General features: G+C 44.1%; 3 protein-coding genes across 5 annotated transcripts; 1 reads left to right on the top strand and 2 right to left on the bottom strand.

Annotated features, from left to right (window-relative positions):
• The first annotated feature begins 3797 nt into the window (after positions 1-3797).
• On the top strand, positions 3798-14676 carry Nha1 (Na[+]/H[+] hydrogen antiporter 1). Of its 3 annotated transcripts, none has more exons than XM_017243551.3 (6): positions 3798-4033; positions 11341-11649; positions 11882-11990; positions 12722-12976; positions 13038-13210; positions 13294-14676. In XM_017243551.3, exons 2-6 carry the CDS (start codon positions 11350-11352, stop codon positions 14572-14574), a joined length of 2118 nt encoding a protein of 705 aa, XP_017099040.2. In that variant the 5' UTR covers positions 3798-4033; positions 11341-11349; the 3' UTR covers positions 14575-14676. The 3 variants fall into 3 exon arrangements, with proteins under 3 accessions (XP_017099040.2, XP_017099039.2, XP_043068548.1); XM_017243550.3 differs by lacking the exon at positions 3798-4033 and adding an exon at positions 11150-11251; XM_043212613.2 differs by lacking the exons at positions 3798-4033; positions 11341-11649; positions 11882-11990 and adding an exon at positions 12191-12274.
• Positions 14677-14696: 20 nt separating this feature from the next.
• l(2)k09022 (HEAT repeat containing 1 homolog l(2)k09022) lies at positions 14697-21331 on the bottom strand. The gene is given in 6 exon segments (XM_017243552.3): positions 14697-15899; positions 15961-17134; positions 17137-19481; positions 19484-19699; positions 19757-20010; positions 20069-21331. Coding segments are annotated over 6 exon segments (6306 nt in total). The 5' UTR covers positions 21238-21331; the 3' UTR covers positions 14697-14751.
• A 129-nt stretch (positions 21332-21460) lies between these two features.
• Positions 21461-23028, bottom strand: Rca1 (Regulator of cyclin A1). Its single transcript, XM_017243329.3, has one exon. The coding sequence runs from the start codon at positions 22904-22906 to the stop codon at positions 21692-21694; it is 1215 nt and encodes a 404-aa protein (XP_017098818.2). The 5' UTR covers positions 22907-23028; the 3' UTR covers positions 21461-21691.
• Positions 23029-26244: the final 3216 nt, after the last annotated feature.

Genomic DNA, 26244 nt, shown 5'->3' on the forward strand with positions numbered 1-26244 from the left:
CCGCACGAGTCCGTCATCGCGGCCGTTGTTCGGTTTCCTTTTTCATTTTTTTTTCGCCGCCACTCTCTCTCAACGGCTAGTGGGGAAATAGGGAGCGGAACGGGGGCTTGAGCCAAGGTTTCCAGGCCACTTTTGAGGCGCACTAAATTAGTCATCTAAGGGGAAAAATAATAGCGCGAAAAATGCAATACATACATACATATAAATTTGATACTCGATTATTGTCTACTATGGGACCGATTCAATTTCTCAATCGATAGAACGATAAAAACAGACATGAACAGATATGAATCTTTCTATTGTGTCTCATCTTGTGGTTTTTTATCCTAATACTGGAGTAACGAACTTACTATAGCCATCATTTTGGAGCAGACTCTTTTATTTTAATTCTAGACTTTGATTAAAAAAAATATGTTAATTTTACTTCTCATTTTCTTTTAATTTTGTATTGTTTATGATTTTTTTCTAATATGAATCATATCTACGCGTATACGTAATATTAACTTTACGTAATTAGCTCTAAAAAATAGGTACATTTTTCCTACGTATACGTAATATTAGGCATACGTAAAGTTTACGCATACGAAGATAATGTTTTGCGAGATTATTTCATAAATTTTATAGTTTTTAAAAGTATTATTACAAAAAAGTGCGTACCACGCTACGTATACTTAATGCGAACACCAATATATTACGTATACGACCCGATGTCTCGTGTAATTTGTTTCTGCGGAAGTGGAAACTGGAACAGCCTTGATTTAATGATTTATTTACAATACTAAGCTCCGGCTCACCTTGGAAACCATTACTGGGGAATTTTCAATAAAAAAAGGAGACTCTCGGATGCAAGTCAATTTTCATCTAGCATTTTCCTTCTTCCATACGAAGTACGCTCCTGTTTCAACTTTCTATGACACTCACTGGCATTGTTTTTGTGTTGCTGGCTCTATTCCATATTATACTAGAATAAACACACAAACACATATATAAATTTGTACCTTGGCTTGCACACACCTAAGGACAAACATAGATATACAAATTTTTTCGCATACTTTCCCGGCTGACTGGCGTTTTGTTGGTGCCATTGTCGTCGTAGTTCCACCTCCAAAGCACTCTTGGTGCACCCTTTTTATTTTTTGTTGCTGATGTTGGCAGTGGCAGCTGCCGGCGTTGTTTTTGTTGTTGCCTTTGATATTGTTTTTGTTGTTATTGCCACAGTCACCGCTGAAGGAGGAGTCCTTGCCGGTGCCTGGGTTGGGTGTTTTGCTCCGCTCTTGTTGTGGGTCGCCAGCGTTGCGGACTGAGCTGTTTGCGTTGTTTTTTCCACGGGCGACTGTCTGAAGTGCAAATTTGCTTTAATTATTCCACGGCAGCGACGGGAGAATTTTCAACGGGCTGTGACTCAAATTCAGACTTTGCCTTGTGGGCCCTCGAGCAGCAGCCGCCCACTTAGACACCCCCTCCATAGCATCCTGGTAGGGTGTTCCCTTTATTGTTCAAATTAGAATATCTGTCGCCCTTTATCCCATTTAGCGTAATAAAGGCGACGAAAAGCTTTTCCAAAAATTAATATATGCAACCAAAGATTACGAAAAGCTTTCTACTTAATTTTAATGAGTAAAATTAACCTTTTTTCTCATCAAAATCAATTTAAGATTAATAAGAGACAAATATTGTAAGATCTAAAAATCACGTATACGCCACGTAGTCTCTTTAAACTCTTTAGTCACGAACATATAGCGTAGGCTTTAAAATATCTTTCAAGGAATTAACCTTTTCACATGATAAACGAGCTGAGCTGATGGATGTGTAAAAATAAACCATGAACCACCCTGGCAGCCGTATCCCAATGGACGACAGCTGCAACGACAAAAACATTTACTTACGTTTCCCCATTCGGAGGACTTAACACCCCGCAGGCGGCCCTCGCCGGGACATTGAGTGACACCTTCTGAGTGGATCACCGCCGTTTCTCTCAGTGCACGACCCAGACATGACACTACCCGGGCTTCGGGCCAACCAGGGAACCAACCAGTCACCCATTCATCCATTCTACCAAACTAACAGCATCCTACCTCCTTTTGGGTGGCTTCGTCGTGTTTGATGCTTGACATTGTTGGCAGTCGATATTGGTTGTAATTAGCTTTAATTGAAATTGCTCCATTCCCATCCAGCCATGTGTCCATGTATGTGTCTCTGTAACCAATGTTTTTTGTATATATATAGGTGGGTGTGTGTGTGTAAGTGTGAGTGTGGTGATCCGTGATTTGGGTTTTAATGGGGAAAATGTTTGTAATTTTGGCAAAGTTAATTTATGGTGACCCCCCAACCGAATTCCTGTTTCTGGTCCTGGTCCTGGCCCTGTTACATTTTTAGTCGCCACTTACATAGCTGCTCTGACGCATTTTATGGTCACCACTTGCCCCGTCAAATAATTAGAGAACTTCCATTCAAAAAGTTTATACACATTTCTACAAATTTTGCGGATTGTTCGAATTCAATTGAATTCGGTCGTTACCGGCGTGTCAGGTTGAAAGCGGTGTGAGAGCAAAAACAATATGCAATATGGACAGTTTGGTGCACAGAATTGGTAAATATATTGCCGGAAATTAGATAAACAAATTTACAATAAATATTAAATGCCATGCATGAAAACACATGCAGTATTATACAGGTATTAGATTGCAGGTAAAGTTTGATTTATTCAAATCCCCAAATTGAAACAAATAAATAAATGAAAGTTGAAAGTAAACAGCCAAAAATGCAAGAATTTATCCAATTATTTGTGACAATGATCTGCATTAACGGTCATATCTAGTATTTTTAGGACTACCATTTGTAAGTCTTTATAAAGATAAACATATTTTATGGCCGAGATATCAAACCAAAGAAGGTCAGAACTGAGACTATCAAAAAATTTGAAGGTATTATGATTTGCCAGTAATGCTCAGGAAAGGTAAACAGAGTTTCTTTATATTTAGCTTCTATCAGCTGTTTTAAAATGATTTAGGATTTAGTTGGCTTAATAAAACGATTTAAAAACTAGCAGTAATTAGTACATTCATCAACCTAATCCCCTCTAAACTTGATCGAATTATACATTAAGTATAAAGTCGCGACTGTGGCGTTATGAATTGATTAGCTTGGCCATAAAACCATCAAATGCTTTCGTTTTTTCGATTGATTGACTGCTTCAAGAGTGACTAATTGAAGAAAAACCAATGTTATCTCGAGTCATCAATCATTTTTATTGCATACTTTTTCGTGTCGTATATTCCGCTACATAAATAATGTATTTTCGCACCGCTAAGTACAGCTATGACATTGGATTCGCCATAGTAAATTCTTGAAAAGTACCCTACCCACCGATCTGATAGATTGAATTTATGACCAGAATTGTCGATTGTCGAGTGGCATGGGAAGCGCGTCCAGGAAACTACTTGGTTGACCATTTATTGTACCGTACCGTATAGATCGTATACCCATTGAGACCCATGGAGCGATATCGAAATGCAGTGGCAAGTGTCTAGCTTACACACGGGTTTGATTTACGTCCGAATGGCCGAAGAGCGAGGTGGTGTGCTCAGGTGGGTGGATCGCGGCACCTGAAGACGATAAAGAAGACTTACATGGGCGATCCAACTTCGGGCGCTCTTCGGGTGACCCAGAGAGCGAGGGAGCGCGAGTAGCGCCTTAATTTCGATTCGAATTCTTCCATCTTTTTTGTATTAACGAGCTGCAGGCGTGTGTGTGAGTGTGCGTGCCTATAAAACGCTTGCAAGAATTTGCAGCGATTTAGTCGTGTTTTTAAGCAGCAGGTTGCGGATCGTCATCGTCCATTTCGTTCCCCGGCTCCGTGAACATGAAAGTAAAAGTCTTCGCCGGCGCAACGACTCTCGGTTCTCGTTCTTAATTAATTGACGAAATTACACTCTTCCGAGTTGAAGTGAAACGACAAAGTGACAAAGTGCCAGCAGATTTTCAGACATCAACGGAAAGTTCTCTAATTTCCTGCCCGCCGCGTGAATACAAAGTAGGTTTTGGCAGCTTAAAAGAACCCATTTTCACACCCAGAATCCAACACCCAACACCCAGCACCCAAACACCGAGCACCAAAAATACTCATTTCATATTCTGAGTTCAACGTTAAAGCCAGTGGATATAATCACTAACCATACAGCATATAGACAACCCATTTCATACAACGAAAATGGACGCGAAAATTTCTTGCGACAGGCCCCAGCAGGCCCCAGAGCGGATTTCTTACGCTCTCTTACGCTCATCGTTCGTTCATCTTACGCTCATTCTCGCAATAAATGTTTTCTGTTTCTCAGTCTCTAAACGGAGCGCGATGAAGAAGGTTGGCCTGCGCTTCGGTTGATCTTTGTATGTATGCGTGTCACACATTCACATACATGGGTGTATGTGTGCGTGCGATTTCGTTTCGAAGCCAGCGCACAAAATTTTGATTTTTCTTACTTTTAAGGCTTGCTACCCTAACAAAATTCGGGTATTCGTTATTTGATGAAATGACGAAAGAAATTATATTATTTTTTATATTATATTTTTTTATTATTTCAGCATACATTTTTAATTTATTTAGGAATAAGATTAAGTGTTAGTAGTAAAATGTTTTCTGTATATATATTTTTACGAATCATTAAAAATCAATATACTGAGAAAGTGTCAGAGTATATTTCGGTCGGAGTCACTTAAAGCGCCGTTTGCTTTTAAGTTTTTGTTGTTCTGCAAGAGGCTTGTGCATGCCTACTCTAACGATGGAATGATTTTTAGGGGAGGGTGAAGACGGGTGAAGAATTAAATTACTTTTTAAAGTTATTATATATAAGGAAATATATATAAGGAAATTATTAAATTAACGACAATAATTTAATTAAATCTCACAATAACCCAAAATAATAACAAGTGCCTGAAAAATTGTAAACAAAAAAGGTAAACAAGTCCATCAGCTGTTTTCGTGTCTTCACCCTCCCCTAAAAATCATTCCATCGTTAGAGTAGGCATGCACAAGCCTCTTGCAGAACAACAAAAACTTAAAAGCAAACGGCGCTTTAAGTGACTCCGACCGAAATATACTCTGACACTTTCTCAGTATATTGATTTTTAATGATTCGTAAAAATATATATACAGAAAACATTTTACTACTAACACTTAATCTTATTCCTAAATAAATTAAAAATGTATGCTGAAATAATAAAAAAATATAATATAAAAAATAATATAATTTCTTTCGTCATTTCATCAAATAACGAATACCCGAATTTTGTTAGGGTAGCAAGCCTTAAAAGTAAGAAAAATCAAAATTTTGTGCGCTGGCTTCGAAACGAAATCGCACGCACACATACACCCATGTATGTGAATGTGTGACACGCATACATACAAAGATCAACCGAAGCGCAGGCCAACCTTCTTCATCGCGCTCCGTTTAGAGACTGAGAAACAGAAAACATTTATTGCGAGAATGAGCGTAAGATGAACGAACGATGAGCGTAAGAGAGCGTAAGAAATCCGCTCTGGGGCCTGCTGGGGCCTGTAGCAAGAAATTTTCGCGTCCATTTTCGTTGTATGAAATGGGTTGTCTATATGCTGTATGGTTAGTGATATAATAAAGTACATACTTTAGATATTTCACATATCTGGCCGTACGTGTTTTTTGTTGGTAGACATGCGTTGACCAATTAAATGCAAAAAACCGCCACAAATGCAAATTACACTCGGTTATGATTAAAAACGGTTGCTTTCGACTCTGAGCTCCGAAAGTTATTAATTTGTTTCATATAATATATTAAATTTTATTTACGTTTATTCTTCTCATTTGCATTTTGACCGAAATTAATGCCAAGTGAATGATTTCTTAATGAACTCTGAAATGAATGCATAAGAATATTTTATTGCATGAGGAAAAACAATTAGCAGTGCTACCAATTGTACCATAATTTATAAAATATTTGTAAGCGAACTCCACAAGGGTTCAATAATTTTATTAATTTATATGAGAATTTGTTTTGAAAGAATAACAAACAAATATTTAGGAGTTTACGATACGATCGTTAATAGTCTATAGTAATTTATAATTGATATATAGTTATAACATAATGGCAGCAATATTGTCAAGATAAATTTTAAAAGCGGTGTTATAAACAGTATTTCTAATGCCCATCCAAAATATCAACAAAAATGTAAATCATCCAACGAGCCAGATAACCTGAGGAAGTTTCCTCCAGAGAGCGGAGATAAGACGAAACCTATTCCGAATGTAAGGGAAATACATGCATAATTAAAAACGAAACCAAAACCGAATCTTATCATATACCTCGAAAATTGGGCCAATAAACACTTACCGCAATTAGCAGTTGTCAACGCGACTAATGACAAAAGGCCGAGCCAGAACAAACAGGTGGGGTGTGGTGTGAAGTAGAGCCGACATCGGATTACAGATATTGATAATTTTTTAATAAACAATTCCCGCAATTGAGTGAGCGTGAGATAAAGAAAACATTCCCGAGAAGTAAGCCGAACCGAAATCCGAAAAGGAAATCGGGGGGAAATCGAACTTTAAAATCGTAAATGAGCGTACCGATGGGAATGGGTTTCATGGCTGATTGATATTCGAGTGGAGTGGCTGTGTTAATGAAACACTCGAAAGTGGAGTAATCACACATATTTCGCGATCGGATCACAATCGGGACTGCAATTCAGTCAACGGGCTGCGTATTTAGCATTTGGAATCAATCACAATCGAGACACCGTCACCCGGTAGCCCACAGCGGCTAGTAGGGCAATATAAGCCAATTAACTCATCCGGCGGAACGATAAGGGGTGACCACCCCAATCCAGCCCAGCCCCAGCACCACCCCTACCCTGCTCCCTCTCTTATCTGGCCAACAATCGATAGCCAATCGTGGCCCCTTCGCTTTTTATGGTCACCTCTGTCAAGTGGTTAGTGGATTTTTATTTTCCTTTTTTCGATTTCGGTTTTTATTACTAAATCTTTTTCGGTAAGCGCCCTTTCTTATCGACCGCATTTCAGAGCCGAGAACAGTAATATATTATATGGATTTTCTAAATGATGCGATCAATCATTGAAAGTCTTTTATATTTGTTATAAATTAATGCAAATATACGACTCGAGATAGCCTTGTGAAAGCCTGGCCACGATTAAGCCAAACACTGCAATAAAAGAATTGGCCAACTTCAATTCAATCTATTTAAGGAATTCCTTTTAATTTCACCGATCACTGATATTATTCTGCTCCACGATTGATCAATTGATCCATCAATTGAAACGCAAAACCGGAGCTGAGAGTTGAACTGCGACTTGTTGACGTCAATCTGAAGTTATAAAATCAGGAAACGATCCGCGGCAATAAACAGAGCTTTATTGATGCCCAATTGGGAAAGATATGAATTGCAATTGTTGGGACTCGTTATAAAAAAAATGGAACAATAATACGTTGTTTTTAATATTATTCAGAATACAGGTGCTTGGAGTCTATTAGCTTTTAAAAGGTTGACGGAAATTTTTTCAAAAACAGAACAGACTTACATTTCTTCAAAGTTCTAAGAAGAGTTTATTACTTTAAGGGGTATGCCTTCCAACTCTAGTCTTCTAACTAAAATATTCCCCTAAAGTAATACAGAAAATATAAATCGAATCACATTATTAAAAAATTCTAACGAGAGTTCTAGCGATATTAATTATACGCCATGTACGCCTTTGAATAAACTGATTAGAAAATTTAAATGTAACTGATTTTTTACAAAAGAGTTCATCTGTAGCCTTTCAAAAATAAATATTTAAAAAATACCTAATATAAAAAATATTATTAAAAGTGAAGTAATATTAGTCTAGAATTCTAATAGTATTAATTATACGCCATTTCCTTGAACTTCCTAGAATCTCTAGTCTTTTTCAAATGAACTTAAAACTCATACAAATATAGAAGGGCTTGAGCGGAAAATTAGTTAAATAACAAAAATATTTCTATATAGCACATGTGACTTTAAGTGATAAGAATTAAACAAAAAAAAAAGACGAAAACTTTTTCCTTCATTTGGATTTCCGACAATTCAAGTGAATTGTTCTATAAAATGTACACGTTTTGTGCATTCAAGTTGGGGATTAATTGTATAAGAATGCGAAACTTATTATCTGCCATGATTATCTATTATTGAGCAGTTCTATAGACAGTCCCCTCTGAGAGCCGTCGATTAGATTAACACAATGACAATAAAACAACAACAGGGCTAATTACAAAAACACGATTTAAAGAACAGAAATGCGTTTGGGGGGACGTCTGGGCCAAGTTAAAAGCGAATCACGTCACCAGTAGCTGATACTACTACCAAAAAAATAAACAAAAACCCTCGGCCATCATCAGGGCACCTACGTAATTCGAAAATCCGTGTAAAATGTAAATGCTTAAGTAGGCCCCCCCATTTGAAGCTTGAGCCTGTTGTGCAATGAGGCCTGAAGCGTGCTAAGAAAACCTTTTGGTACGAATGGGCCGAAAATGGCTTGGCGACGCAACGCCCCTGATAAGTATTGGAGGTGGGGCCCACCGGCTCTTCACCGGCTTTGGCCAACAACTGGGCAACAACCGCTCCAGTCAACTGACCCAAGCTAACTAACTTGTTCGAATTTGCTTATGCCTCGGCCAATTCGATCTCGCAAACATGTCACGTAGACTCAATCCTTGTTGTTGTCGATTCGTTGGCAATGCAAAATGCTTTTTGGTTTGCTGCCCAGGCGGTGGGTGGTGCTGTGCAGGGGGTGGTGGCAACCTCCAGCAAGGTCAAAGAGCGGCAAAACTGATGACAAAAAAAAAAAAGAAATGAAAAAATAATTTGCAATCATCGAAAAAAAACCCTAAAATAGCTTTTTGAGAGGTATTTCCCCTTTGCTTTTTAGGTCATCTTTATTTTATGGTTTATAAGGGTACTTAAGGTTATTTGTGCTTAAAAATTGTTAAAAGGGAAGTAGCTATATTATTTATAAATCAATCAAAGAATTTAATCAAAAATGTATTAATAAAGAAAGCTTCAAAGTTTTTAAAAATTATTCATATAATTTTTTTGGAATTTTAAAAACATAATTGTCCTGTTAAAGGATTCTCCAAAAATCGTTCCCTAGAGGTGACCTGAACACCAACGTGTTCTCTGTAGACTTACACGGCCATATTTATTTGCTTTTATGGCTTAAAACATTAACAGATGACACACGAATGCTAATTAAGTCGCTTTGTTCGCCATTTGTTCGCATGATAGCACGTGACGCTGAAATTGCGATGATGATACCGATAAGGTGCTGATGATGATGTTGATGCTCATGTGCCGAAAAGTTTGTCAACTCGCCACTGTCTGCGGCCAGACACGCGTCAATTAGAGCCCCGAGCCCCCAAAAAGTGCCACTTGGAGGCACTCATAGCTCCAGATTAAGACTCAGCTTCAGTCCGAATCACAAGGAAAGCCTATCTCAGACCCTGTCTGACTCCTGAGGTGATTGTCCAAGCATAAATATTGTCTAAAACAATTTTTATCGCGGCAAATTACTCATATCAATAGCAGACATTTGTTGAATCGGCGCTAATTAAAGGTGAAAATTGAAAACATTGAGCGTGGCTGGCCAATTATGCAGTTGTGATTGCAAATATAGTACTCCATTCCCTTCCTGATATCAACACCCCTGGGCCACCCTGGACATACATATTTAAGTCTATATTTAGGGTTCTAATCAGAGCGTGAATAAAGTCAACATGTTGCACATTCTTTAATGGCAAAGTAATTGAAATGACTACGATCGGAGGTATCTCCTTTGGAGGCGAAATTACTTCCCATTTTTTGGTCCATTACACAGGAATTTGATATTAATTGTCAACTGCTATATGTGCTGCAAGCTTTTGTGTGAACCATAAATTAGCAAATTGTATAACTCTTGAATATCAAACAAAACGACAAAAAATATTTTAAAATCAACATTTTGCCAGGCAACCGGCAGGCCTGTGGTTTTGTTTGATTTCAGCTAACGAACCGCATGACTTGTTGTCACATTTATTCTCTTAGCCACAAAAAAAAAAAAAAAAAAAAAAACAATACAAAAACAACGGAAAGACCCAAAAAACAAATAATCACCCAAATGTATGAAATAATCAATTCAGACTCATTATTTCGAGACATCTCGACGCGACGGTAAAAATAAAAGTAAAAAAAAAACAAAAAATACATTCTAAGCCTGGCCCGGACTCACGTGAATTTGTTTAGATAAAACGCGTCATAATTGAACGCCAAATAAATATCTAAAAACACTTCTTGGTCATCAAAGTGACAACCGACCAGGTTTTTTCATATTCATAGGTCCCCAGATACACAAATGTTTCCATATCACAGACCGCATTTTGTGCTAGTCGCCCCAGTGATATAATTAAAGCTAATTGCTGTTAATTTTTATTGGGGTTTTCAGTATATTTTTTTACAATATTTATTTAATATTTACGTTACTCTTTAACGTTTTCACAACTTCACAAATTTTCACATGTACACTGCAAAAAAAAATAAAGTTGAGCGAAATGATTAAAATTGGATTAACTTTTACTTTTAAGCGTAATTTATAAAATCTGAAAAATAAATATATTTAATAAATAAATTGTAATCAATAGCTTATATCACAGTCTCAATTAATTATTAAAATTTATAAATATTTTATTAAACAAGGTATTTAAAGTTATTTAACATTCTAGTTAAAACAAGTTTTTGTTTCCTGGTCCACAGGGCGTATGCGCGATAAGTAATAAACATCCATTTGCAATGAATTGGTTAATACAATATTTATTCCTATAAAATGTATTTACAGTTTTCTTAATAGATTTTAAATAGATTAAGTTTTTTTATTACCGGAAAAATCAAGAACAATTGTCTTGTTATATTTATTTACTTTCGGAAGCCGCTTTTTAGTAAAAGTTGTATCCCCTGCTTCGGGATCTAACATCAGTATTTTTCATTAGCACCCTCTCTTTTTGTTCAGTGCACTTATAATAGCCGCATACAGCAGGTGTCTGTGTATGGATAGGGCTTTGCCTTAGTATTAGTTAGCACCTGCAGCTGGCCGAGTCCCCAGAGCTTGGTAATGAATTTATTTCATTGCTAAACGCCGAACGAGATAGTTGTAAAAAGTCGCGTATCGCTTATTAATATTTTTATTCCTTCCATTCGCAACGGCGGCAGATGTTCAGTGTAAGCCTAGCCGCCATTAACATCATAATATTATCCATAAACCAATCAATCGACCAAAGATAATCATGGCTAAAACTCCCTTTCGACAGAGCCACAAGATGACGGCCACGGGAGAGCCAGCCGCCCGCGAGGACTCCTCTGTCGGAGGTCCTCCAGCGATTATCACCACACCGACCACCATTTTGGCCCCCTCACCCATACCTGTCCACAGCGATGTACCCATGCCGAATGCCAATGGCAGTGGCAATGGATCCGGAAACCACAAGAGCACCATCGTCATAGAGAGCCAGCCCAAGCGACGGGTCAGCATTATTTCGGATCCGCCTGTAATCGGAGGCGGAGGTTCCGGATACGATAATCCCGCCTATGAGCAGAACCCCAGGCGGAAAATTTCACAGGTGAGAGCTCGGGTGTGCCGTGTGGTTGTTGATTACAACCGTGATCAGTCGGTTCGATTGGCGGGCATCGTAAAATCGGATTTTGTGAGGACTGTTCGTTTAATCTCCTAATGAAAATAGTCGTTTGCGTACATTTTGTACCTGCCTTGATTATCGGATGAGTTTCAGTTCGAAGATAACGAAATCGGTGGGTTAAAAATAAGTCTTGAATAAAACGAAATTTCCCCGACAGACCTCCACACACTCGCACTCGGATATCGGACCGGCGCGAAGGAAGAGCATTCTGAAGGAACCAGTGCCCCACGCCAATGAAAGCGATAGTGGTTCAACGCATAGTTATGGTGAGTTTTTTAATATTTATTTTTAAGGAATTTTGCGAGGAATTGGTTGAGTGAACCATTAAAAAGTAGAAAGGGGCTTGCCGCAAAAATGAATTAAGAATTTGAAACGTTTCATAAAAAAGAAGGCTTGCCGTTAAGATTGATTTAACGGTATTGGAATTTAAAATTCTTAGCTAATAATGACTATATTTTTTAAGTAAAAGAGTTTAAAATATTTTAATGGCAGTTAATCATTGGCGGCCTATCTAAAAAACACATTTCTGACGGATATATCTTGAGTATGAGTAAGTTTAGAGACATTCCTCTTCCTATACCAAAAGTTTACCAAAATTTAACAATAGAAGTGGAAGATTCCCACCTAAATACTTCACAAAATTGAGTTCGACTTTATCACACTCTGGCTGAGATTGTGATATGAATTAACCAGTTAAAATAGCAAATATCTCAAGTTCGGCGTATGTTTGATGAGAGGCGCTGGTTTTGCGTCTATTTCATATTCAAGTTGACATTATCAATTATCGGAAATGTTGTGGGTTTGCCTTTGACGTATTTGATCATGGGCTCCCCTTCAAAAAAAGACCCATAGTTATCACCTAATTAGAGTTTCATCACGGGTGATGAGATACTTTTCCAGCTGCCGTTTCCAGTAAACAAGCCTTGATGATTCGCAACCTATTTTTATTTAAATTTTATAATATAGATCCTAGAACTAAATTATTCTGATCTTGCAGAGAACTATCGACAAAATGCTCTGGACGTGCTCAATGCCAAGTACAATGGCCACCAGATGGGCCACAACTCCGGAGGAGACAGCAATGGTGGAGCCAACTATGTGGAGGAATCCTGGATGTACACATTCTGTCTCAAGTGCCGCGGCGAGGAGCCATCCGCTTCCTGGGAGCCGCCCTTCTGGCAGAAGATCTTCCCCTACCCGCTCTGTCCCACTTTCAGGACTGTTTCCCGATTAATTTCATTAATTTTGATTGGTAAGAGAATCCTTGATCTTTGGGTATATCTGATTTAATTCATTATTATATCCTGTTATAGGTGTCCTCATTTGGATCACAGCCTTTGTGATCATTGGCGACTCGGCTGCCCCTGGAGGACAGCTCTTTGGTCTCGTCGTTCTCACTGTGGCCGCCAACTTTGGTGGCTACCTGATATCGCTGACTACCCTTCCCCGACTAATTGGCATGCTCCTTGTGGGCATTCTCTTCCAGGTGAGTGTTATCCTTCAAAAGTGGTTATCCTTCAAGACCTTGGCTAACTATTTCTTCCCATTTTATTTATTTCCCTTTTCCAGAACGTTGGCTGGGTGAATCTCGATGGTGACTTCTCCAAGGTGACGGCTCACCTGCGCAAATTCGCGCTGACCATCATCCTGACTCGAGCTGGTCTCGAGATGGAGCCGGAGGCCTTCAAGAAAGTGTACAAAACCATCCTCAAGCTGGGCATCATTCCGTGGTGCGTGGAGGCAGTTGTCATGGCGGTGATGTCTCACTTCCTGCTCGATCTTCCCTGGATCTGGTCCTTCCTGCTGGGCTCCATCATTGCGGCCGTTTCGCCAGCTGTGGTTGTGCCCTGCCTGTTCCGACTGCGCACCAAGGGCTACGGCGTGGCCAAGGGCATTCCCACCCTGGTGGTGGCCGTGGCCGGTGTGGATGATGCGCTCTCAGTGGCCATCTTTGGCATTATCAGCACGGTGATGTTCTCCGACAAGGGACTGGGCTACCAGATTGCCCAGGCCCCCGTTTGCATCCTGGGTGGTCTGGGTTTTGGCGTCGTCTGGGGAACACTGGCACGTATCTTCCCTGAGAAGGGTGATGCCTATGTGGTGCCCTTGAGGACGCTGCTCCTTTTCACCGGCGGCCTGATGGCCATCTACGGCAGCGAAGAACTGGGCTTCGAGGGAGCTGGTCCCTTGGCCGTGGTATTCTCGGCGTTCGTCTCCAACCTCTTCTGGTGCAAGGATGGCTGGGACGTCGAGGACAACCCGGTGTCCACCGCCTTCGAAATCTTTTGGATGATCTTCGAACCGATCCTGTTCGGCTTGACCGGCGCCACCATCAAGATTCGCGAGCTGGACTCGCACACAGTATCGGTGGGAGCGGCCTGCATCTTCACGGGCGCCATTATCCGCATCCTGACCACCGCTGGCATAGCCTTCGGCGACCGGCTCAACACCAAGGAGAAGTTCTTCGTGGGTCTCTCCTGGATGGCCAAGGCCACCGTGCAGGCTGCTCTTGGACCCGTGGCCCTCAAGCATCTGGACGAGAACTCTACCGATGACGAACGTAACTGGGCGAACATCGTGCAGACCATCTGCGTATTCAGTATCGTCCTGACCGCTCCGCTCGGCGCCATCCTGATCTCCGTGACGGGCACCAAGCTGCTGACCAAGACCAAACAGCCGCAGGATCTCACTGGCTGGCGTCGTAGCCACCGGCCTTCCATCCGCGACATCAGCATCATTGACGAGGAGGAGGAGCGCGAGGACCCTGAGATTCCCGAGGACAAGGAGACGCACGACAACACGCTCAACAACGCCCACATACCCACCATCTCCTACACCTACAACACATAGGCCAAGACCAAGCCCAAGATCATGTTGATTGTTTTCTTATTGTACATTAGACTAAGTGGACTTTTCATTCCGAATGAAGTAAATAAATAAGTTTAAAAACAATATTTTACGAATATTAATGATTAATATATGAATATTTAACATTTATTTTTTAGAACTCAATTTTTTTTTTTAAATTTAAAGATACTTCTGTACTGGTTCGCCCAGAATAGTCTCCAACTCCTGCACCGCCGTGCGCGTGTTCTTTTCCACTCGCTGGTGCTCGTCCTCCAGTAGCTCCGCAATAAACGGTACTGTTTCCGGCAGGAGTGGAGCAAAGCCTTCGCCCAACTTGCGGGCGATGGCCACACAACTGTTGAAGGCTAGGATTCGGACCTCTGGCGTGGGGGTGCGGGTCTTGAGGAGCACCTGGCCGTTGAGCTGCTTCCACATAACGTCGTTGGTGGCCACTGCCAGTTGGGCGATGCAATTGGTGAGAGCCTGCTGCAGCTCCTCGCTGCCCAGAACCAAGTCGTTCTCCAGCTGGTCCACCAACGGCGTCATTAGGGCATTGAAACGGTGCTCGTTAATAAAGTCTTCGCTGCAGTGCAGGAACACGTTGTGCAGAGTGCCCAGGATGGCGGTCAACAGCTCCACATCATCCTCGCGATACCCGGCGGAGAACCCTGGCCGAATGGTGTTGTGCTCGGCCAGGAGGCGGGAAGAATCGTCCACAAACTCGCTGGCAAAGAGAACAAAAAGCGATTTGAGAGCTTCGGCTATCCGGTTGGTCAGCAGGAAATAGGTGAGACGAGTCTCCTTCTCGTCGCTCTCCAGCGCCCACTTGTGCACCCGGGAGTACATTGGCCGGAAGTTGGCCTCCGACAGCTTCAGACTCCAGGTCACAACGGTCTCCGCAATGGCGCCCTCCACCTCCGAGACCGTTTGTCTGTCCACGCCGCGTCCCCGCACTTGTAGCCGGAACTCGAGGGCCTGCAGGAACAGTTCGCTCAGGGCATCCTGTACTGGCTGCAACTGCTGCGTCGTATTGTGCCGGATGCACTGTAGCAGCAGCTGCTGCATCAAGTGGCCGACCTCATCGTAGGCCTGGTGTTCCAGCAGGCAGGAATAGGCCTTGGAACAGCTGGGAACGAGGATGCGCACCTCCACGCCCTGGGCCACCGCAGTCCAAGCCTCTACCAGTTGCGCTCTAAGCGCTTGGGCACGCTTATCCTGCAGCAGCTGAGGGTGTTCCAATTGCACTCCCAGACGCACCAGAGCCCCGATGATGTCCACCAGGTAGGGGCCCAGGAAAAGAGGCAAGGCCTTGAAAAGCTTGAGGAGAGCTGAAAAATAGAAGTCCAGTTTTAAAAAAAAAAGGTAATTTCTTTTAGAAATGAGACGTACCATTTACGAGCGTTGAGCAGAGATAGTCCGGACCCGTTTTTAGCGTCGTCATCTGTTGCACCTGTTCCTTCAGCAGTTCGGTCAGTTGTGGCGCAAACTTGGGCAGCTGGGCGAGGGCATGAGCCTTCAAGCTGGCGCAGATCTCCACGAGAGTGAGCACCACATTGCCGACCACTGCCTTGGGCACATTGGCGCGCCGTTTGGTGATCTTGGTAAGAGTAGCCAACAGGGACCGGCACTCGTCGATGAAGTCACGGCCATGGCGGTGGGCCAGGAGCTGCAGGGCGTGCAGGGCCGTCTGCTGAAGCTGAGCATGCTGGGCATTGGCGGCGCCAGACTCCAGGATTCCATTAATAATGGCTTCCAGTGGGGCGAAGAGGACACCGAAGTTATCGGGCGGCGACTGCTGGAAGTAATCGTTGGTGGGGCTGAGCTTGGTGACCAGTAGCTCCAAGACCTTGATGCGCACATGGACCAGGTCGTGCTGCAGCAGCTCTGTGATGACGCCGAGGAAGTGCTCCGGCGCCAGCAGTCCAATGGCATTGTCCAGGACATCGTGGGCGTAGTTCGCCAACACCCTCCAGTACTTTTGGAGCAGCGGCGTCTCGGCAGTGGATATAATGGCTTCATTGACCACACCCACGTACGCCAGGGTCTTGACGATGAAGTCCTGGTAGTGGGGCAGCAGCTCCGTGGGATCGGGACGCTTCATCTTGGCCTGCCACTCTTTGCTGCTGCTGATTCCGGAGAGGAATTCCAATATCAGATACTTGTAATGGCGGAGCTGTTTAAAGGAACTGTTGCGCACGTCGAAGAGCTTCTGCTCGGTGTCCAGGATGGAGGAGTTTCTGTCTGCCGCCGTCAACTGATTGCCCTTGTTCGCTGGCAGCTTGGCCAGGTAGTCCAGCAGATGGATGGCAGTTCGCAGGGCAACAACGGGATCCTCGAACATCAAGGTAAGCTCGGAGGCAAAGTCCAATCGCGACTTCTCCGGGGAAACCTTTTTGGAACCTTGGTCCAGCATAACCTGCGCTTCAAACAGGATGCACAAGAACTGCCAGAGGTGCACCTTGGGATCCAGAACGCGGAACAGTGTAGCATACAGGGGCAGCCTCCTGTGTACCGGCACATCCGTGCAAATGTCGGCGAAGACCTTCAGAACCGGGATGATCAGTTTTCCTTCCCGCCCGTCGTTTGCGGCAAAATGGGAATAATGGACTCCACCACGTTGTGGATGATGTGGAGGCTGAAGGCGTCGTGTAGTCGGGCAACTGTGGAGCCCACGAACGTGAAGATCTCCACGATCTTGTGCAGCACCTGCTGTGGATACATGCCAGCGCAGTGGGCGAGGAAGAGCAGGGCGTGCTGTTGAGTCTGAGGATTCCGCGTGTTCCGCAGGCACTGGACCACCAGCTCGATGCGGAAACTGGACTCCGGCAGGGTCTTGGCCAATTGAACGCCTGCAGCTTGAGCCACTTGGCACGAGTGGAGCAAGCTGGTGAGGATCAGCTGCTTGGGGTACTCAGCGGCACTTTGTTCCTCCAGCGTAAGACAGGCCTGGAGAAGCTCAAACAGTGACGGAATCAACAGCTCAGCTCCAACAAGCAGCTTCTTGTGCTCCAGGAGTTCCAGTAATGTCATGCCCTTCTTCCAGGATAAGCTGGTCAAGTCTAATTGCAGGTTGTCCCCTGCAGAGCGTCGTTTATTGGCAGTCTTTCCACGCTCCTGCTGCGGCTTCTGTCCCTTACTGGCGGCCATCTCCGCTAGGATCGGCACAAGAGGCTTGCACTCCAGGCGGCAGCGCTTCAGCAAGCGGTGGCTGGCCAGGAAGATGCTGTCGTTGTCCGAGAGTGTTGCCGCTTCCACAATCAGCTTGATGAGAGCCACCTTGTGCTGGGCCTGCAGACGCTCGAAGGTTTCTGGGGTAAGGCTGTTCAGCAGGACACACGGCAGGGGCTGCAGCTTTGTATCCAGTTGGATGTAGGGGTCGTGATGGGCGAAGCTGGTCTCCCGAAGTTCCCAGGCCAAGGCCTTCTGAAGCAACACATTTAGCGCCACGCTTCCCGCGAAACGCTCCATCACCGATTTGTAGATGTCGCTGTGCGGCCACGGGAGCTGCGTCAACCGTTGCTCGCCCACGGCGGCGGTGATCTTCTTCAGGGATGCCAGGCCCAGAGGCAGTAGTTCCCCGAGGAAGTGCTCGCTGTTGACGTGCTTCAAGGCCACCAGCAAGGCGGCAGTGCAAGTAGGTGCCTGCTCGGGATCGGCTGCAAGGGCCAGCACCGCACGCTTCAGCTTGGAGAGGACCAACTTTTCCTTTGCAGTCGCGTTTTCGGGCTCCAGAATGGTGTACAGAATGAGGGCGTACTGCTCGTGATCCATACCCAGTTCACTCCGCCGCTGCAGCAATAATCGCACCAGCTGCTCCACGTGGGCGACCAGCTTCCGGGTGCTCATCAACTGCAGCGTGTTGATGGCCTGCAGCCGCAGGGTGTGAAGTGGCGATCCGCAGGCGTTGGCCACTCGCAATACGTGGACCAGACCGACGTCCAGTTGCGACTTCTGATTCGACAGCACTGCATCCAGTAGCAGGAAACCCTGCAGGCGGAATACAGTGTAGTCTGAGCTACGTGGCCACAGTTCCGGCAAGCTCTCGAAGATGTAAAAGTTTGTCAGCAGCTCCAGTCGATCTTGGGCCTCGGGAAGCATCAGAGCCAGACATTGCTGGAGGGAGCGCGTCCACTCGAGGTGCTCGCTCTGATCACTACGCTCCGAAAACACCTGCTTGCAGTGGATGTCCACGAGCCGCAGGCACAGACGCAGTTCATCGGTTATCTCAGTCCATGGTATGGAAGCCAACGACGTCCACTTGGTGTTTTTCACCAAAGTGAGAAGGAAATCTAGATACAACTGCAGCGGAACGAACTCCTGACCACTGCCATGACCTTTAACCATACGGAACTGGAGTCGCGGACTATAAAGGGAGATCTTTTCCAATATGTGGAGACTCTCCTCCGGTTGTAGTTCCCTCTTTGCGTAGGCGGTGAGCAACAGCAGCAGGTGGGTTAGCTGGGAGGCGTCCAGCAAGTAGGCCTCTCCACCGTGATCTTCAATGCTTTGGAGCAAGGCTCTTTCTTGACTTACCAGCTTCTGCTCAGTTCCCGAAATTATATCCAGGAAGTGCTGACGATGTTCGTTGAGCTTGAACTCCTCAAAGGTATCGGTAACCTTCAGCTCTCCAAGGAACGCAACCCTGCTGGCGAACTCGCTGCCAATCACAATCAGCAGAGCTTGATGCTCGTCCTTTGTTAGAGGCTTTTCAGGAAAGACGAGTGGCATCAGCGCCAGCAGCACCAGATTGGAGTCGTAGGTGCCACTGACATGGGTGGTGGTGAGGTGACGCACGGCGAGTGGGACTACCGCTTGCCACTCTGCATCCTTTTCGGACTGGGCGCGTTGAACCCGCCGGCACAGGGTTTTAGCCAACTGCAGAGGTTCCAATATTTCGACCATGGTTTCTGTGGCAATCCAAGGAGAGCCGCCACCACCGCACCACTCTCATCGTTAATACGGTCCAGCAGGCATTCTTGCAACAACTTTACGCTGCGCTCTCGTTTCTTGGGCAAGTTTAGACTTTTCAACAGCTGCTGGACGGCACTGAGACGCCAGTCGGAGCTGTAGTGATAGAGCTTCTCATAGGCGCTCTTAGCCTTTTCGTCGGAGGTGTTGAGACGGAAACCTAGGGATGTGATTATATTACAATATTGGTTCAATTGTCACAGTTTGTTATACTCACCCAGAGCTATCTTTAGGGCCTGCTGGCGATTACTTGTCTTGGATTTGGCTCTCAGGGCTTCCTTGACGCACAAGTCGAATGCCTCCGGATAGCGACGCTCTAGTTTCTCCAAATACGAAGAATACCAAGTATCAAAGCTGGTTTTTTCTGTTTCGGCTTCATCATCGGAGTCGATTACGATTGTATCGTCATTGTACTCCAGAGTGTCCATGGGCTCAGGGGCCTCCGTTGCCACAAAAGCATCCAAAAAGCAGCTAAAAGAAAGGGAGATTAAGATTAGAGTTCTAATGTTAAGTTCTAACGAAGACTCACTTGATCAATTGCTGAGCACATGAAGAAGCCAAGGGCACCTCAGACAACAAGTTATCCAGGAACTGTTTGTGGGTACTAGAAGCGGGATCGTCTTCTCGGATGGCTGCCACGGCGCCCGTCACGAGCGGAATGCAGATCGACTGGATGGCGATGTTGCCCTTGGCCAGAGATGCCAACGCCGGGATGAGCCACTTTTGTCCCACCAAGTTAAGAATGGTGCCCGGCGTGAAGTGCGGCACAGCATGCTGCTGCTTTCCGTAGATGCACAGCAGCAGGAGCAGCGACTCGTTCTGAAGCCGCTCAAAGGGACAGTTTCCCACACGTTCCAACAAGGCATTGCAGATCTTGCTCTTGAGCTTGGTGCGAGAAACCAGCTGGGCAATAATCACATAGGCGGCAGCCATGAAGTCCACGTTGTCCGATACGAGGCTCTTCAGCAGCGACTCGAGAATAGTGGTTACATGCCAATCCTGCAGAGGCTGAGCTGTTTGCAAGGCGCCCACCACCACGGTGGCGTAAAAGTTGATCTGAGCCTGCAATTGGTAGGCCCGAGGACCCAGCTCCTTGACTGCCTTCTGGGTGCTTTTGCAGATGAATCCGAGAAAGGCTGGATTGTTGGCTGCCCGGTTGACGATGGCCGTCTTTGCGAGTGGGACTCCAGGGCGTTGAAGGCGACGCAGCCAGGCCCAGTCGGCGTCTGTGGAACGGATTCGCATAGTCTTCAGGACCTGGACAAACACATTGGTCTCGTGGTAGGGCAGGATGAGGCCCATTACCGACCGGCGGTTGTACTCGTGCACCTGGAAACGCCTCAGCAGCCATTCAAATGCCATGTGGGCGGGCCGCAGCAGCAAGTAAGGCGACAATAGCCGCAGAAACTTTCCGATTGCTGTGTCCAACATCTTATTGACTTCCGGCAGCTCCACGGCTCGCTCCAGAGTCAGGGTGGCTTCGTCGAAAAGGGTCAGGTGGAATTCCTTGAAGGCCGGGTTCAGCTCGGTCAGCTCCTGCAGTCCCACCACTCCAATTTCGTAGATGGCCTGTCGGTCTTTGGTGGCGGCCTCCTTTGGGTCGAACAGAATCGAGGCCCGGCTCCGCGCGTCCGCCAAGGAGACGGACGTCTGCGGCGCCGCCAGTTTCTTCAACTGTTGGGCCAATGCGGTACTCATTTTAATGCGTTATGTTCTCCTTCCTTTTGAAATAAAAATTCTTTACGCGGAATAATAAACGACCGCACTCCACACGTGTTTTGAGTTGCATTAGTGGTGGACAACGAACCGATAACTTTCGATAACAAAGGAATGTGTACTTTCTGTTCCCACTGCTCTGGAACTGCGTTACCATCTAGTACAGTAAGCACTAACAAAATATTCCCAAAATAGTTGAATTCAATTTTCTTGTAAAATGTATCTTACTTTTAATGTTTTTTATAAATCGCATACAATGTTAAAATACTTTTCTTTATACTTAATCTCAAAGAGGTACGGATTTCCGTGGAATCGAACTTTGAACGGTTTAAAAATGACCATGAGAATGTAACGTGATGACAATGAAAATACGGTCTAAACATAATACATGAATGAGATTAGGACCCACATACTAAATGCTAACGATAAGCTAGAGCTAAAAGCAGAGCCGTTTCAGCGAGTTCTTTCTCCTCATCTTGGGATCGCGATTCTGGGTGCGTTGTGGCGGCGTAAGGCGTTCCTTGGGCATCATGAGCTTTGAGGGCGTATCGAGTTCGGTGACCAAGCACCGCTCACCGGGATGGGACTTGCACAGACAGTTGATGCAGAAACGGAATTGGCAGACGAGGCTGGTGCATTCGGCAAAGTTGTATGATGGCTGCTGCAATGGACTGTTGATCTCGCCGAGGTCCAGGGATAAAAAACGCGTCAGCGGTAGCCGTTCATCGGAGTTGATCGATGGGTTCCTTAAAGGCAAAGTCTGGGAGAGCGTGGATTCCTCGCGTGCTGCTTCGCTGATGAATACTCGACTTCCCCGTCCGCAGCGCGGGCACTTGACCCTTTGCTTCTGCTCCCGCAACACCCGTCCAGTATCCGACGCCAGGAGGTGAATACTGGAGTATCCAGAGTCCAGGAGAGAGGCACTGTGGGACTGATTGCCGTGATTCGATATTTGTAATGGCACTGTAGTTGTATTGGCTCGTGCCAATTGACGTCGCCTTTTGGGCACGAGCGGATTTTCCTTGGAGAGATTCATCTTGATGCGGTGGTTCTGCAGCCGCTCCACGGCTCGCTGGCTTTTGTATACGGCATCTTTCCATGCCTGCGACACCTGGGTCATCACGTCCAGCGTGTGGGCGTTCACATGCCGCAGTATGGACTCCAGCGCTGGCTGAGTCTGCGACAGCCTCGCAACGATGTCCAGGTGCTCCATGCCTCCGTAGAAGCGATTCTTTGGCTTCGGCTGCTCTAAAGGAAAGAGCAGCTTCTTTGACTTCTTGGGGCTGCTGTGAGGTGATTGGAAGTGCTTCTTGCGACGCTTTGGCATGCTGTGTGCCTCCTGGAGGCGCGGCGTCGTAGAGACTTCATCCTTGGATGGAGAGCCCCGCATTTCCGGTACAGTGGGTGGATGTTGTTTTCCCCAGAGGTGTTCCTGCTGGCCACCTGGGGTGGACATCCCGCGAGAAGCCAGAAACGCTGTATTAGAGGCATTGCGCCAGTTCTCGTTCTCGGCCTCGCTTTCCCCAAACAAAAATGGCGTCTCAGCGGTGGAATTGTGCTGCGCTCGGAAGGACGTGTATCCGGACTCGTCCAACTCGGCGTCGAAGCTCCGAACCTTTTGCAAGGGCCGCCGACGGTTGTAGCCACTCATGTCGAGTGATTAATAAACTTTTTCCTTGAAGTTTGAAGCATTTGGCTTGTTTTGTGATGGCTTCTTGTTTTCTTTTTTGCTTGTTTATTTATTTATATCGAATATCGGTATCGTTTTAGGCTTGCTAGAGGTGTGAAAACGTCGATAAAATAGTGGAGGAATCGATAATAAAATTAGCGCCACCTATGTGTCAGATTAGTAAAAAATTTGAGCTATCGGAAGGTACAGAAACGGAACGATATCAAAATTAAATGAATTTCAAAAAAATTAGCTTTCTCGTGGTATACCGTGCATAATGGCGCATCCTCTTTAAAAAAAGGCAAACATACATAATGGCGGCTGCCGTGTTGTGCAGCGTGCAAACACGGAAAAATGATAATGGCCAGTATTGGCAAACCAGGTCCCGAAAATTTCGGGACTTGATTTCTAAAAATCTGTGGGAAGGATTTTAATGGCACTGGTACCATTCGAACGGGCTAAAAATTAGCTTTCTCGTGGTATACCGTGCATAATGGCGCATCCTCTTTAAAAAAAGGCAAACATACATAATGGCGGCTGCCGTGTTGTGCAGCGTGCAAACACGGAAAAATGATAATGGCCAGTATTGGCAAACCAGGTCCCGAAAATTTCGGGACTTGATTTCTAAAAATCTGTGGGAAGGATTTTAATGGCACTGGTACCATTCGAACGGGCTAAAAATTAGCTTTCTCGTGGTATACCGTGCATAATGGCGCATCCTCTTTAAAAAAAGCTAGGGGGGCATTCAAATTCCATAACGGCTAGCGCCGTGTTAGGCAGCGCAGAAATATGTGATGCTGTTAATGGCCAGTGTTGGTGAATCAGGGTCTGAAATTTTCGGGACTTGATTTCTTTAAATCTGTGGTTGTCTTATAATGTTCTGTATAAAATAAGCTTTTCAACGGTATACCGTGCATAATGGCGCATCCTCTGTGAAGGACTTAATAAGTCTAACAGAGCCATATAGTATTTTTAAACTAGTTCAATGAACTTTTTGCGGACTGGTTCCGGTTCACTGGTTGGCGCTCCTCTTATTAGTTCAAATTATATGGGAAACTGTAATTCGATTTTCTCAAAATCTGTGGGAACGATTTGTATGATTTTTGGTCCATATATACTTGAAAAGGTCCTACATCGACTCCACTACCGTGCATATTGGCGCATCCTCTTGGAGCTTCACAATTTTAAAAACAATTTTTTGGGGTCATTTTTGTATGGGCTGTTAGCCGGGTTGGTCCACTTTAAAGTTATTTAGTTTTTTAAAATTAGTATTTTTTAGTTTTATAAGTAAAATATCTTTAAATTAATAAATGTTTACTTATTGCTATAGCATGCAGAGCGAGAAAATTTAGTAGGCAACTTTTAGTAGAATTCTCCAGAATTCATTGGTATCTTTAAAAATATTTAGTTAAGGGGAGACCAATTTGTTATAAATTTTATGAAATATTATAGTGGTTAACAAGTTCATAAATAAACTTGTTAAATATTTATATAAATATACTAGAAGGTAGATTTCAGTAAATTATTTATTAGATAAATTGAAAACTAATGTTTTTTTGTTAAATAAATTAAAAGTGTGTTTAAAGAAGTACTCGTAAGTTTAGGAATATATTTAAAGTTACTTTTTCTGAAAAATTCATAAAACATAAAACTAAGAGGTACATATGTGGAAATCCAATATTTTTAGAATAAAAATACTGTTAGGATAATCTTTATATCCTCAAGAACATACCCCAGATTGGTTAAAAAATGAATGAGGGCAAGCAGGATAATCTGGTTCTGGCCATCATCAGTGTCATCAAATTAACAAAAATCTCTTAATAATTTATCATTTTTTCTCCCCGTCTCCCAAAAGTCCAAGTTTCTCGACTCGTTTCTCAGTCCCCTTCAACCTTTCGAGTATCCTTCGTGGTGTCCTTTCTCTGACAAATTTGCCAGCTCAATTTTTTGTGCAAATCATGCCGAGGCATAGATTTTGGAATCATGTGAAAGTCCTCCACCGCCTCCCAAGTTGTCCTGAGCCGCCCCTGAGATAGTTTCGTCAGCTGTCCATATTGTTTTTGTGCTGACAGCAGCCCCAAAGAAAAAAAAACCACCACCCCCGGTGGCAAGGACCTTCCTCCACCCATCACAGCCACCCAACGACTTCATCCACTTGCTGCCGGAACGAAAAAGAGGATGAGGACGAGTGAGAAGTCGAGAATCTGTTGAGGTTGCCGGAGGAAAATCAATGAATGATATTTCCTTTATGAGGCTCAATTATTTGCTGCGGGGATTTGCTTTTCTTCTCCGGATTCTGTCATCTGGTTCGTGCCTCATTGTCCTTTTAAATGCTTTGGCAAAATATTTTGGGTATTTGTCCTGCCTTTTGTCAGGCAACAGCTCCTGCAGGAAGGCTGCGACCCGGCCAGGGCGTTAATAATTTATGAATATTTGCTCATTTATTGTTTTGCATTATTTATGGTTTTATTATTTGTCTATTTCGAAAGGGGCTTTATTGAGATGGCTGGATGGTTGGTCAGAGGGCGTGGCGCAGGACCAAGATTTTGTTTTGATTTTAATTAAATCGACAGACGCACATCGGCTTAATTTAAAGTCATTTGACTGTCATAATCCCTTGTTCCCTCTCCGCATCCCTTTACTTTTTGTGGGCTTTGGCGGCATATTAATTGTCGTTGTGGATTTGGGAACTGAGAATTGGGATTAATTTGCGGTTCATTGGTTAGGCCTTCGAATTCGATGGGTCCTCATGGGGAGGGTAGGCTAGGGAAAGATTAACTAATGACTTTGTCATTTTCGACAAAAGGATGTGGGCATTTTAGGACTTTTGATTTGAAATATTAGGCAGAAGAGTAGTTTAAGGATTTAGCTTATCATTAATTAAATTATAAAATTTGATAGTTTTGACATTCACAGTCTATAATCTTAGTAGTCCCTAGAAAGCCATAGCTTTAAATGATTTTAGGAGACTTGTATACTTTACAAATAATATTGGAAATCTTTATTAAACAAGCAAATTTTAGTAGAAACTTTATTTTCATTTGTTTTCAGTAATTTCATTTAAATTTTGAGCTATAATGGTTACAAATTGTCTAATACTTCTGAATATTGTGCTTATAGGAGTCACTTTCTATAAAAAATTACAATAGTTTCCAAACTATACTCTCCAAATAGTATTTTTTTGATTTTTTTTCGGACAGTACCTCATGTGTAACCTCTGAAACCACAACCAGGACAAAGAAATAACCTATCCATAACCAAGTTTGCATAGTATGCTGATATATGTCCAACATATATGCTTACATATGTTTTATGTAGAG

The sequence above is a fragment of the Drosophila bipectinata genome, chromosome 2L, assembly GCF_030179905.1.
Source record: "Drosophila bipectinata strain 14024-0381.07 chromosome 2L, DbipHiC1v2, whole genome shotgun sequence".
NCBI lineage: Eukaryota > Metazoa > Arthropoda > Insecta > Diptera > Drosophilidae > Drosophila > Drosophila bipectinata.